Genomic DNA, 13,750 nt, shown 5'->3' on the forward strand with positions numbered 1-13,750 from the left:
GCCTCCCCTAAAGCAGAGGCAGCTTGAACAAACAAATTAGAAGAATGAGCAACAGATCATGAAAAAATAATGTATACATAGAAAAGAAAAATGGAAAAGCAACAAAGAAAAAAGGTAGAAAAAGAAGAAAATGAGTCACCACTTCAACAAATGAGAATATTCCAAGTTTATGCATTTTTCTATTTATTTATTTTTTTAATATTAGAAAAAGGGAAAGATAGAATAAAGCAGCACAGGAGTCCAGGAGTCACTTTTCAGCTGATGGTAGCCAACAGTGCCGACTGAGAAGCTTCTGAGCACCCTGTGGTTGGAGGTGGAAGGGGTCCAAAATGATCGTGGGAGGCCCTCGGTTGACTGAGGCCCATGAGAGCTTCCAACTGTCAAGTATATACTATTTCCTCCCCAGAAGACTATTTTAGGGTTAAAATAATAGTCTTTAACTCCTACAAAACCTATGTATTCCGTACCAAAAATCCTCCCTGAGCTGTTCTTCATAGAATTACATATGAGTGCTGAATAGTGAATCAAGCGTAACAGAGGTCTTTGGAAAATTCATTAAGGTTTATATGTTTTTTATTTAAATCTAGAACAAATTGAGCTGAAGCAGAAACTTTCCAGACTTATGGAACCATATTTGAAGCTTATCACCCACAAGGTCAATCACTGGATGCCATCCATCCCACAGATGGGCCACTGAACTCCATGGGAATCACTTTAGAACTGACAATCAAGAAGAGATGGTGGGTTAATCCCAGAGAAACAGGATACAGCTACTTATTAAATTTCTGCACAGGAAGAGATAAGGCTGCTTATGTGACCTTGACATTATAATTTCATAACCTTTCAGGATGGTCTTTGCAGCCTTTATTTTTCTATAAAAGCTCAACAAGAGCATCCCAAACCTGCAGTCTTCACTTTTCACCCAAACATCCTCAAAATATGGAAAGTGGAAGCAAGTTTATAAACTGCAGAGATTTCTATGTGGCCTTGAAAAACAGACACCAATACCTATTTCCAAGGGCTTAATACAAAAAATTCTTCTGAGAGCTCCTGAGAACTTTCTTTTGCTTATACATAGCTGAAATTACTGTGAACCTTGTGTACATTTGCCACCCACAACAATATTAAAATATTCTATTTTTGTTTAACTTTTTTGATCTGTCCATACGTATACCTCCATCAACTGTGACTTACTGTCTCCTCAAAACATTTAAATGGATCATTCTATTACATTGCTTTGGCAGGATTTTGTTACTTGTCTCCCTTCTCCTATAATATCTCTGCCACAGGACTGAGAAGAGGAGGGCTGGAATGCAAATGTTCAGACAAGATGATCAATAAAGTCACAGAATAATTGAGCTTGGAAGGGACCTCTGGAGGTCATCGTGTCCAAGCCTCTGCTCAAGCAGGGCCACGAAGAGTAACATTGCCCAGTATCTCGTGCAGACAGATTCCGAACATTGCCAAGGATGGAGACCCCACCACTTTTCTGGGCAACCTGTGCCAGTGCTCCATCATTTGCACAGTAAAAAGTGTTTCCTTATGTTCAGGTTTCAGTATGTGCCTGTTGCCTGTTGTTCCATCACTGGGCACCACTGAAAAGAGCCTGGCATTGTCATCTTTGCATGTTTGCAACCTCCCTTTAGGTATTTATACACATTGACACGATCCCACTTGAACTTCCTCTTCTCCAGGCTGAACAGTCCCAGCTCTCTCAGCCTCATAGGAGAGATGCTCTGGTCCCTTCATGATCGTGGCCCTTTGTTGGGCTCCCTCCACTATGTCTATGTCTCTTGTGTTGGGGATTGCCCTGAATTGTTTGATTTCAAAATATGTTCCATATACATGTGAAGTTGGGCAATTTGTTTGGTCCATAGCTTTTCCAGGAACTCACTCATTTTTAGGACCCATACCAATTTAACTTGTACCTCTTTCTATCCATGAGCACTGCAAGTCGAAGAGAGAGAAATTCCTTTCCCTGATAAACATACAGGTAGCTCCCAAGACTCCTGAATTCAAAACAATAAGGACATGAGGAGATAACTTGGCCCTAGAGTGCTAATTCACTCCCTTAACTAGCACATAATTCAGATTTCATGATCTCCCTTGTGTGTTTAATACTTAGGAAAGAAAACAGCCGCAACTACTTTCCTAAAGACCGATCAGGTTGGACACTGTAGATACACTTTGGATAGCCCTCCTTGTAACAGACTATTCACCCTCTGCAAGCACAGTTGACTCTTTCTCCAGTCATGCCTGTGGGTCATATTCCAAATGAGCCATATGGGTAGGTGTAATGTTTTGTTCAGCAATGGTTGAAATATTTTGGGATCCTGCCAAAGCTCCGAGTCAGAGCTCTGTAGAGACACTGATTAGACTCTTTCAGCTTCCACTCAGACTGGAAAAGCCAAATCTGTAAAGCTCCAAGGAGTCAAAACTGCAGAAATAATCTTTTGGTCAGAAAAGAAATTCACTGTTACTTAGCATGCCATGTTTAATAAAATAAATATTTAACTGAAAATATCAATTATTCATTTTGTAATATGGCTAACTTGTAATTATCTTCCATTCTTTTATTTCCTTAAAAATGTGATTTGTGAGGATGACTAAATAAAATTGATTTTGTGATGGGCAATATAATAGATGCAGACAGAAAATCTAATTCAAAATCTGTTTCTAACTTCTTTTTTTTTTTTTTTTTTTTTGCATCCTCTAGCTTTTTATAGAAAAACACTAAAAAAACAGCCTGAAAGTTCGTAGTAAACAGAATCTGTATGAGAGCTAAAAAGACATATGTGACTACCAGGCATCATTTCTTCCAATAATCTTGCTGTTCATAGCCTGTAAAAAGGCAATTTATACATTGCTTGGGATACTACCCTGCTTCCATGTACTTTCCACTATTTAAATTCACACAATTTACTAAGAATTTAGAGCCTAGTTTTCAGAGATGCTGAGGACCCAGACCACTCTTACAGTGGCAGGAATAAAAATATTTTGAAAACCAGACTCTGGACTCCAGTTCTCATTTGTGGTACAATTTAGATTAGCATGAAGTGAATTTTTTTCCTCATACTGCTAGAAAGCCGCAATGAAATGCATCTCACCTAACTGTGAGTATATAAAGGTAGGTTAGTAGTTAGCAATGGTTGTGCATGCTTGTTCTCTAGTCACTGGAGACAGATGGCAATATCACACCTTCAACAGGAACTAGGTAGGTGGCTTGAGTGACACCGGACAAACTAGTTTAAACCAGATGTATAACCCTGGGACTGGTACTGTTTAATATCCTTATCAACAACATAGACAGTGGGCTTCAGCGTACCCTCAGCAAGTTTGCATATGACACCAAGCTGAGTGGTGTGGTTGATGTGACAGAAGGAAGGGATGCCATCCAGACGGACCTGGACAAGCTGGAGCAGTGGGCCCATGTGAACCTAATAAGGCTCAACAAGTCCAAGTGCAAGGTGCTGTACTTGGATTGGGGCAATCCCAGACATGAGCACTGAATGGGAGAAGAACTCATTGAGAGTCTTGCAGAGAAAGACTTGGGGGTTCTGGCGGACAAAAAGCTTGCCATGAGCCAGCAGTGCATGCTTGCAGCCCAGAAGGCCAACTGCATCCTGGGCTGCATCAACAGAGGAGTGGCCAGCAAGCTGAGAGACATGATTGTCCCCTTCTGCTCAGCCCTTCTGAGGCCCCACTTGGAATCCTGTGTCCAGGTCTGGGGCCCCCAGCACAAGAAGGATGTGAGTCTGTTAGAGCAGGTCCAGGGGAGGAAAGCAAAGATGATCAGAGGGCCGGAGCACCTCTCCTATGGAAGAAGGGCTGAGAGAGCTGGAGATGTTCAGCCTGAAGAAGACTCTGGGGTGACCTTATTGCAGGTTTTCAATACTTGAAGGAGGCTTATAAAAAAGATGGAGAGCAATTTTTTGTTCAGTCAATGGCAGGACAAAGGGGAATAATTTTAAACTAAAAGAGGTGAGATTTAGATTAGAGGTTAGGAGGAAATTCTTCACTCAGAGGGTGGTGAGGCCTCTCTGAGTCCACATCCACAACCTCTCTAGCACAGGTTGCCCAGAGAGGTTCTGGATGCCCAATCCCTGGAGGTGTTCAAGGCCAGGTTGGATGAGGCCCTGAGCAACCTGGTCTAGTGTGTGGCATCCCTGCCTATGGCAGGAGGGTTGGAATTAGATGATCTTTGAGGTCCCTTCCAACCTGAGCCATTCTATGAGTCTGTCAAAGCGAGACAAGATGACTCCAGTTCTTCATTCCTCTTTCATAAGGTAAACTTATTGTCTCATAAGTAGAAGCCACAACACATTATTTGTACTCTTTGAAAGTGCTCTTAATTGTTAGACTCAAGTGTAATCTGCTTCCTCTCAGATGCCTTTCATTTCTGGAAGTGCTTATGTCCTGAACTATGTAATATTTCAGTGTCAGTATGTGACAGAGACTACATAAGAACGCAGCTGATGCCTGTGTAGAGCACTTCCCAGTTACAAATAGTTGATATTCCTCCTACATTTTAACATTTTTGTTGCCTGAACATTTCTGTCTTTAGAAAGCAGTTTAATATTGAATAAGATTGAGGGAAAGAGAGATTTAGTAAAGGCATCAGTGGTGGTGGTTTCAAGATTTTAATTTGTTCTCTGTCCAGGATTATAGAGAATGTCAAGATGTAGTCATTCATTCTTAAAGTCAACAGAACTGACATTTGTTTTAAGAATGCTCTTCCTGTAGTAATTCCAGTCCCAGCAGAAAGAGCAGCTAGAAAGTTTTCATAGGGAAGACCGTTTCTTCAAGCTCCCCACTTTTGTTCCCTGGATCTGGTTGAGATCTGGAGTATGCAACTGTATAGGCATCTATCTCAACTAAGTGTTGCAAGCTTCACCACTACAAGAAGTATTTTGAAAGATGAGTGTACACATCTACAAAGATCAGGGTTAAATGATTTCCTACGATATACATATATAGACATGCCAGAAGGGTTTCACGTGTCCAAACAAGAAAGAGCAAACTTAAAATTCCACCATGTCACTTTCTTTGGTCATGGAATTGGTGGAAAACCACATTTGGATCATGGTGGAATGTGTAGAGTTTGCATATACACGCAGGAAACCATTTTAAATACAGCTGATTTCAACTACTTACTATCTGTCACTTGTTAACACAACTTTAAAAACTCTCACTGTCCAAGACAGAATTTAATCTTTAGCCTCTTTTCAAATGGTGTGGTTGCCTAAGTCTGCAAGTACCTGTGGACTGTCAAAGTTTGTTCTGCAGCTGTTTTTAGCCGTACTGGTAAAGATTTCAGCCCTTCTACCATCTCTCATTTTTTGTCATTTACTTTAATTCTTCTACTGACAACTTGTTCTATTTATTGAAATCCTTAACTTGCACAGCATTTTTTGAAGATGTACACAAAAGTCTATCTGTCTGTTTCTCCCAATGTTCTCTGACAAGAATTATGGTTTATTCTGTATAAGAACAGTTGTGGTCTTGCACCACATTTGTACGGTATACAGTCTGAGTTCTGAGCACCTTCATTCTGTTTTAGTTCCACACCTAGTGGGAAAGTTGTACAGAAATGGAGAGGAAAGTTACAGCCACGACCTACAGTCCTTTCTCTTTTAGTGTTACTTTGTGTGGTGCACTGGACAGCATGGTGATGGCTGAGTAGCAGAAATACAGTGCAGTTTCGTCATCTATCTTGATGATGACATATAAACGTAATGAAAATTGTTCTAAATACGAACAAAAGAGGACCTCACTCTTTAACTGGGAAGATTATTCTCCGAGATAGAAAAATTTAAATGACTATGCACACTCGTTTATGGGTGGGAGGGTGGGGAAAATGAGAAAAAGACTGAAACACATACAGAACCCAAGCCGGTCTCTGCAAAGAAATCCCATAACCCTTTCCTTACTACCAAAACTACAGACAAAACCAGTAACTTCTAAAGTCAAATCACTTTTCGAGAATATGGATTTCAGGAAAATATTTATGTACTGAATCTGACTGAGCTAAGAGCATACTCATGGTCTGCATCCTTACTGAAGTAGCTGGCTTAGTTCAAAATAACCCCTGCGGAATTTATTGATAGGTTTGTACAGCAAGCATGGTAGGAACGTCCTTTTTCTTGCATCTTACCAGAGTGCTCATGCAATTTCGCTGTTATACATACCGGTCTTCTCTTATACACTAGGTATATGAAATGTAAAAGGTTGACAACCAAAAATACAGAATTCCAGATCATTATGTCCAAGGCACAACGGTACAGGGTAGCCCAAATGATGAACAATGCACATCCTGCAAAAATTAAAAAAGGAAGTTAACTTTCACTGACCAATAAACACATTCTTATAAAGCCATCAAGATTTTGTCCACTGCGTGCAATTACACTCGGAAGCAATATATTCTACAAGCTTTATTACACTTAGGCTCTGTGGATCAATGCATGCAAAGGTAGCAGGAGCTAATCACTGCAATGCTACCAACAGGCACTAGGAACAGACTGACAGCCGACTGCAGTCCTGTTGCACAGGACTACAATACTGGAGCAACACGAATTCAGGTCAGGACTAGGGAAAGCAGGAAGGCGCTGCCCATGATGGTCTGTTACTAAAATGCTGTAGAAATGGTAGCTCACAAAACTTGATTACTTGTATTGCATTAATTAGACAAACAGCAGCATAGAAACAAATACTCGTTGTCCATATCAGTGACAATCATATCTACCTAGTGAGCAGTAGTTGCACAAAAACCTCCTGAAGTTATACATGGATATTTTTGACAATTTAAAGGAAGCGTGTCATGAGTGCATTTTGACAAAGTCACAGCAGGAACCAGAATTCTCTTCAAAGAGAAAATTTCAAATGCTTACTCTTTTTTAGTTACTTTACTTTGAATAGTGACAACTGCTTTACAAGATAAATTATGCTGTATGATTAGGGATACTATTTTTAGCCTACAAAGACAGTACTTATCAAATGATAGGTTATGCATCAGTGAGTCCCTCTCAGATAAATGTAAACCAACTGGCCAAATTCAGCCATGTCCAATAAAGGTGCCTGTAGATGTCACAGATACATTTTCCCTTTCCTCTTTTCTCCCTGAAGACAATGCTGAATATGAGCTCAATATTCTGTCTTTGTCTGACAGGTGAGGCAGCACGTACATATGGATCAGAAAAATCAACATGTGATCACTCTTGATCTGCTGCTAATTTAGCCTAAGATGAATAGGAGGACACTAGACCTGGAGGTACTGAAGAGGAGTAACACTGTGTGGTTATCAATGCAAAAGACACAGATCCATCAGAACCAGACCTCCTGCTGCCCACAGAGTACATTTGCTTCCAGCTTCCACCTCAGTTTGATGAATTCTGATTCCCTATTTGCTCAAAATGCAAGATGACCTACAGTCCAAATTGGCATGCTCGGATTGTGCAGAAGTCCCATTGTTTTTAAATGAGAGCTACACAGACAAAAGGTTTTACAATACTGAGACCCTTGGTCATTACTGCAGTCTGTTTTGATAAACTATCCTATAATTGCTATAAAAAGGGCAAAATGAATGGGTAAACTCAACCATCAAAGTTTTATCATAAAATAGATTCCTGCTATTATACAAAGCATTCTCATGTAGAAAATACTCAAGCATGCTCACCTACCTATGGTGAGCAGGCCCCGCAGGAAAATCATATGAAAATTCAGAGTAGTTGGAATAACAAGTCCAACCGCAAAGCAAATATTTGCCACATGGAAAACAAGATGATGAATCTCTTTCCAGTTTTCACATGCAGTCTCATTGAAAGGCACAAGGGTGGCATTTTTTATGTCTGGAATAAAACCTAGTGGAGTAACAGTGAGTGGGCTAATCGCTGTAGTGTTCATCTTGAAGACCCCTGCAAGGAGACAGAGAGAAGAAAAAGAAGACCACGCGTTAAACCAAAATGTATTAGACACAAGCATGGATTTATTTTTTTTTTCTCTCTTTCTATAACTTGTTTTTCATTATCATTCAGGCAAAAATCTTCAAATGCTTCAAGAGGGCAAGCTAGACCTAGTTCAGTAATACTTTGCTATCTCTTTTTTGCCTAAATGTTAGGCTTGAAGCATTCTATACTTCAAAATTCGGACTGTATGCAAACAGCAAACAACAACGTTTGAATGCTAGCTACTATAACTTTGGTTGCTCAGTAAAACATCCAGAGTATTCCTCCTAGTTCTACACAAATAACAACCATATTTTGGTTTCCCACTTATTGAATGAGCCCGTGGTCTTAGGCTAAGTAAGTAAGTAAGAGAACTTAACAACCTACGTAAGAACTGAAAGTAAAAAAAAAAAAAAAAAAAAAGAAAGGCTTTTGTAGCGTAAGCCTCCGTTAGGACACACAAAGCTGTTCTTCTAAATAAGGAGTGGAAGGTCCTCAAGGAGGAACAATGCTGTCTGGTTGATTAAAAAAGCCAACCACACAAGCGAAAAGGAAAAGCAAACAAAAAACCACCACCACCCAGCAAATCTCTTTTGAGAACGGTAAATAAATATTACTCTTTCTCCTCCCAGTTGATCAGATGCTACCAAATCAGAAGCGGAGACAGCCAGAGTGCTAAGTTTTGACGAAGTTGCTAGTTTTTCAGGGAAAGCACTTGGTCTACCTAGCATAAGCAAGCTTGCAAAACCTCTGGTTGTTTGTGGAAATCCTGGAGCAAATGAGACAGTTAAAAAAATCTGATTCCCAATCTGAAAATACATAGGCTTTGTTTTAATAGCAATGATAATTACAGCGTATTTTCTTTTTGCACCAATTAAAAGATGATTTCTGTGGGCAAACATCTTCCCCAAAGAAAGCAAAAAACACCCTATTAAACTGCAAAGAGAATGGGGGAGGATTCAGGACACTACCTTTAATATCTTAGAAGCCAGTCCCCGTAAGGAACTCAGTGTTACAAGTAGTCCAGGGGGTCTTCTGAACATGGACCAGTTTCCAGCTGGAATAATACTACCACCTCTAGATAGGCTGCTTCCAGCAAAGTACGTGTGATCCCCTGCTGCTGCAGCAGGAGAGCTGATACGGAGCCGTGCTTGACTCTCACTAAGGAAACACATGCCTGTATCACTGAGCAGATAGACTCTATAATGCCTAACATGGTGGGATTTGTGTTCAAATAAATTCTGTAGAGACGGTGCCTGTCCCCACCTCGTGTGCCACGTAACTCAGCTGCTGAGCAGACTTGCAGGACACGGTCAATGCACCCCACGCTTCCTGCCGACGGGAACACACTCAGCATCTTTCTGACACTTGCGAGTGCTTGTGTTGCCTCAGCTCCATCCGCTCTTTTTATTATTTCCCCCCAATCAACTTGTGTACAGGACTCATGCAAGCTGGACAATTCCTGAAATTAACCAGAAATTAACCATGAAATTAACTGCTTGAAATCCCTTTTGAAAGCAGCGGGAAGAAAGAAATCAGGGAGATTTCTGATCAGGCTGAAAGAACTCAGCCCTCTTGCAGCTCCTCTCAGAAGCCCAGAGCCTGTCACAGATAAGGCACACGACAGAGTACACAGAGACATTTTGCAGGATCAAACACTACCAAGGACATAGTGTACAGTCCCTGGAGTGAAATGGTTTTCAAAGAAAAATAATATCTAATTTTTAACCAAAAAAACATAATTCTCTTATTTCTGTTCTTAAGAGCTTGTTTTCCTCCTTTGATTCCTACGTTAGTCATTCAAAAAGGTGTAAACAAATTTAACACCAAATTGCTACCCATACCCTGGATGCCCAAGCAAATTCACAGTGCAGTTATTAAACACACACCATCCACACCTGCTCCTACCCCTCTTCAGCTCCTGCACATGAAGTTTAGCAACAGGTCATGAGAGCAGCTCTGCTGTCGGACCCCAACCGTTCACACTGCCAGTGCGAGAGTGCGCCAGGAGGAATTTCAGCTGCATCTGATTACGAATCCACAAAGCTTTCCAGATGCTCGCTTTTTTCCCAGCCAAATTTTGTAGTGCGTCCATGAGAACAGAGGCTACCTTACTCTTCTAACACCTGGCCATAAAGCGTCACACATTTGAAGACTGGAAACCCAACCAGACCTGCCAACTGTATGGCACGTGGCAATCGCTCTTCTCCCAGTCCAGCCAACCTGAAACTCCCCGTAAACCACAGGTGCTGATCCCGCTGGCCAAGAATTGGCATAAGGAAAGGTGTTTCTCCAACACATGTTGACCTATCACTTAGCAGCTTTGACAATATAGCATCCATAGTCGCAACAACAGGATGGTCGGTACTCTCCAAAATCTGTGCCACCTGCTTAGTTGCCCAAATTATAACCTAGGAAGCTAAATCTACACACATCCAATTTTTATAAGCTTTAATACCTTCAAGTCTTCATATAATTACATTTGATGTTAACTTACTACTTAGAGACATCGCAGCACCCCTGCCACACTGGGGAATGTCGGAAAGCTGCAGAACTTCGAGGTGGTATTTTAAAGCTGGCAGAAATAGACTTACCCTATCTGCAGGACGACACGAGGACAGACTGTGACACTGGCTCTTACGGAGGAATTTCAATTAGTGAGCTTGTTTGAGAATCAACAAAAATCCAGCACACACAGCTACAAGCTCTACCCTAAAATGCTATCCACAGATAACACCAGGAAATCAAATATCCAACTCTGGAGCTTTTGGATCCAATTCTTTAGCCTTAACTTTTACTGTTGTCAACTAATATTGAAGTATTAGCAAAAAATCTGCTGTTCAACAGGTGAACTGCAGAATACCAAAATTTAAAATTGGAAATACAGAATCACACCTTTAAAACTTTTATGTAGGGTTACTTCTGCTAAGAATACAGTGTAGGATTTTAAAGGGGCATATATTTTAACATGTAAGTTCAAAATACAAATAGTACAGTCAAATCATTTGGAAAAATAGTGGAAATAGCATCAAGTGAAATGTAAGCTTTATGGACCATATGACAAATAATTAAAGGAATACCTTAAATATCCTGTAAATTTTCCTCCATGTGGATTTAGATTTACTAAAGTAAGAGTTTGAAAATTCAGCTGACTCAAGCAATCTGGTTGTCCGGAAAAAAAAAAAAAGAATATTGAAAACATGCAGTGACTGCGTAGTATTAAATTAGTATTAAATCCACAGAAGTTAGTACAGTTAGCAAGAAAGCCTATTAACAACTTCTTGTGTGCATGTTAAGGTGTGTAAGACATTGTGCTTTTAGGTCTGAAAATCCAAATTCTCAGAACATAAAGGAACACCTGAGGTGGGTTTACTCTAGGATTTTCCTTTGCTCAGGACATCTTCACACGAGACCAAACTTTTGAAAGCCATTCCCAGAAGTATTTAGTCCCCGGACGGTCACACACACAGATGCCTTCAAAATAAGGGTGGTTTGTGGATACGTGCACAATGTTCACAAATCGTAGACGTAACAGAAAAGATTTAAGCACTGTGTTGCACTATGAGAACAGGCTTGCCAAGCTGATATGGGACAGCGCAGAGCATCCAACTCATATTGTCACTCACTTTCTTGAGAGTATTTGTATCCCACAACTTTACTGATCAGCATTATTAAAGTCAGCTTCTTAGAGCTTCGTGCAAGTATGTTTGTCCACGTTTACAGTCATTGCAAGCTCATTTACGTAGATGGGCTTTATGAGTCTAAAGAAATAGCCAAGCTCAACATTTTTTTTATCATACCTGCAGCTCTTGAACTGCTTTTCTATGGTCTCCTAGCACAAAAACTGCATAGAGAGTCTCGACAATCAATAATGACTTCTGTGCCTTTGTGAGCTGAAGACAACTAAAAGTGCTAGCACAATTAAGTTAATTACAGGGTAAGTTACCAGTTTCCTTTTTATAATGAAGTGGATGGGAAAGTGATATAAGAAAAGGTGGATTTCAGTACGCTCTTTGGGGAGAGTTCATTTCTATTAAACGTGTTGGCGATGACACAAATTTGTCACCCTCATGTTACCCAAAATTTAGCAGTATTTTTGTCCCGTTTAGTTAACAAAAATATCCATCCAGTGACAACCACTCTTGCGTAGGCTCAAGGTGGTAACACCGGGAACGCGGGATGGAGCTGGGAACGTGTTGGCTGCGTTTGCTCGCGCCCTGCTTGGGTTGCGCCGCGCACAAAGAGCCCGCCGAGGGCTGCGACCGCAGCTGTCACCCTGCAGCCCTGCTTCTTATAACCCTTGCCTAGGAAGCCGGGTTTTAACCCACCATTAAAAACTGGAATAGTAAAAAAAAATAAATCACACAAGCCGTCCCTTTCACCCCAAAAAGGGACATCTCCAAGGCGGTGTCCCCAGCGAATGCGCCACCACACCAGCACAGCTTGGAAGACGAAGAATATATATATAATATAAATATATTTGTTTTGTTTTGTTTTTATTTATAAGCACTACAGAGGGCTTTTTAGTGTCAATTTCAGTACTACCAAGCCACCGAGCGACCCGACCCGAGGGGGACACGCGGTGCCCGGGGCAGGCGGGCGCGGAGCCGCTCCCCAACCCGACCCCGGACCCGGACCCGGTGCCGGTGCCGGTGCCGGTGCCCGGTGCCCGCTGCCCGGCCCCTTACCTGTCCCCGTGCCCCCTGCCGGGCGCCCTCGGCAAAGTCTCGCGGCCGGTTCGGGACGGGCCAGACGGGGCGGCCAGAGGGGGGGTCTCTCCCCGCAGCCCCCGGCGGCAGGCGCCGTCCCGGCCGATCCGATCCGATCCGATCCGATCCGATCCGATCCGATCCGATCCGATCCGATCCGATCCGATCCGGTCCCGTCCCGGCCCCCGGCCCCCGGCCCCGCGGCGGCCCCGTCCCGGCGCTGTGACTAAAATAGGCAGCGGCCGCCGCCGGGCTGCGGGCGGCGCCAGGCGCGGGGCCGGCAGCGAGCGGCCGCAGCGCGCAGGCGCCTCCCGGCGGGCCCGGGGGGCTGCGGGGTCCCCCCGCCGAGGGGCTCCCGGCTGCGGGCACGGGGGGCGCTGGGGGACGGGCTGAAGGGAAGGGGCGGCAGCGAGCGGCAGGGAGGGAGGCGGTGGGGCCGGCCGGCGGCGGGGCGGATAAAATTAGCAGCGCCCCATTCCCCCCGAAACGCGCGGCCGGCGGCGATTCCCCTACATGGCGAGCCCGGGGCCAGCTTGGCACCTGCCGCGGCCGCCTGGTCGCCGGCGGCTGTGGCAGGCAGCGGGGCAGGGCACGGCACGCTCCGTCTGTCGGCGGGTGGACGGCGAGACTGTCCCACCGCACCGCCGCTACGGCAGGGCAGGGTCTTCGTTTGCAGGGTGTTGGCCATGGGCATCCCAAGCCCGTCCCCATGGGGAGCTGACAAAGTGACCAAAATGAGGGGCTGCAGTGCCTTCCGATGCCTCCCAAAACAGCCCCGAGCAGCCCGTCAGAGAGCTGCTCTACAAACCTACAGTGACACATAAGCATTTTCTGTCACGTTACTGGGTGATACGCGTTGGAGATGCATTTTGCTGCGCTGGTTGTGCCTTTTATAGCATCTTCAGGCTTCTCGCACTTCCCAACAGGGTTTGGGGGGGGCACGGTGATGAGCGGTGGCTGTTCGGGGATATCCATAAAGTGGATCTCTATACGGGTATCTACATAGTTACATACGGATCTCTATATGACTGTCAGTATGGTTATAGAGATAGCACAGATAACATTCTTTGAGCAGAATGAGCTCTTCCAAGTTTATTCTCA

At 43.3% G+C, this 13,750-nt stretch overlaps 1 protein-coding gene across 3 annotated transcripts in view; it reads right to left on the bottom strand.

Annotated features, from left to right (window-relative positions):
- The window catches only part of POPDC1 (popeye domain cAMP effector 1), a 30,284-nt gene extending 17,496 nt beyond the window's left edge, over positions 1 to 12,788 (bottom strand). For 2 of the 3 annotated variants that reach the window (XM_084513200.1, XM_084513201.1), the window contains exons 1-2: positions 7,677 to 7,910; positions 6,189 to 6,313 (exon numbers count right to left, since the gene is read on the bottom strand). In XM_084513200.1, coding sequence (XP_084369326.1) covers positions 6,189 to 6,313; positions 7,677 to 7,899 — 348 coding nt within the window. In that variant the 5' untranslated portion in view covers positions 7,900 to 7,910. Of the gene's footprint in view, positions 1 to 6,188; positions 6,314 to 7,676; positions 7,911 to 12,628 lie in introns of those variants that run through there. The other variant, XM_084513199.1, reaches the window with a different exon arrangement.
- Positions 12,789 to 13,750: the final 962 nt, after the last annotated feature.

The sequence above is a fragment of the Aythya ferina genome, assembly GCF_964211825.1.
Source record: "Aythya ferina genome assembly, chromosome: 3".
NCBI lineage: Eukaryota > Metazoa > Chordata > Aves > Anseriformes > Anatidae > Aythya > Aythya ferina.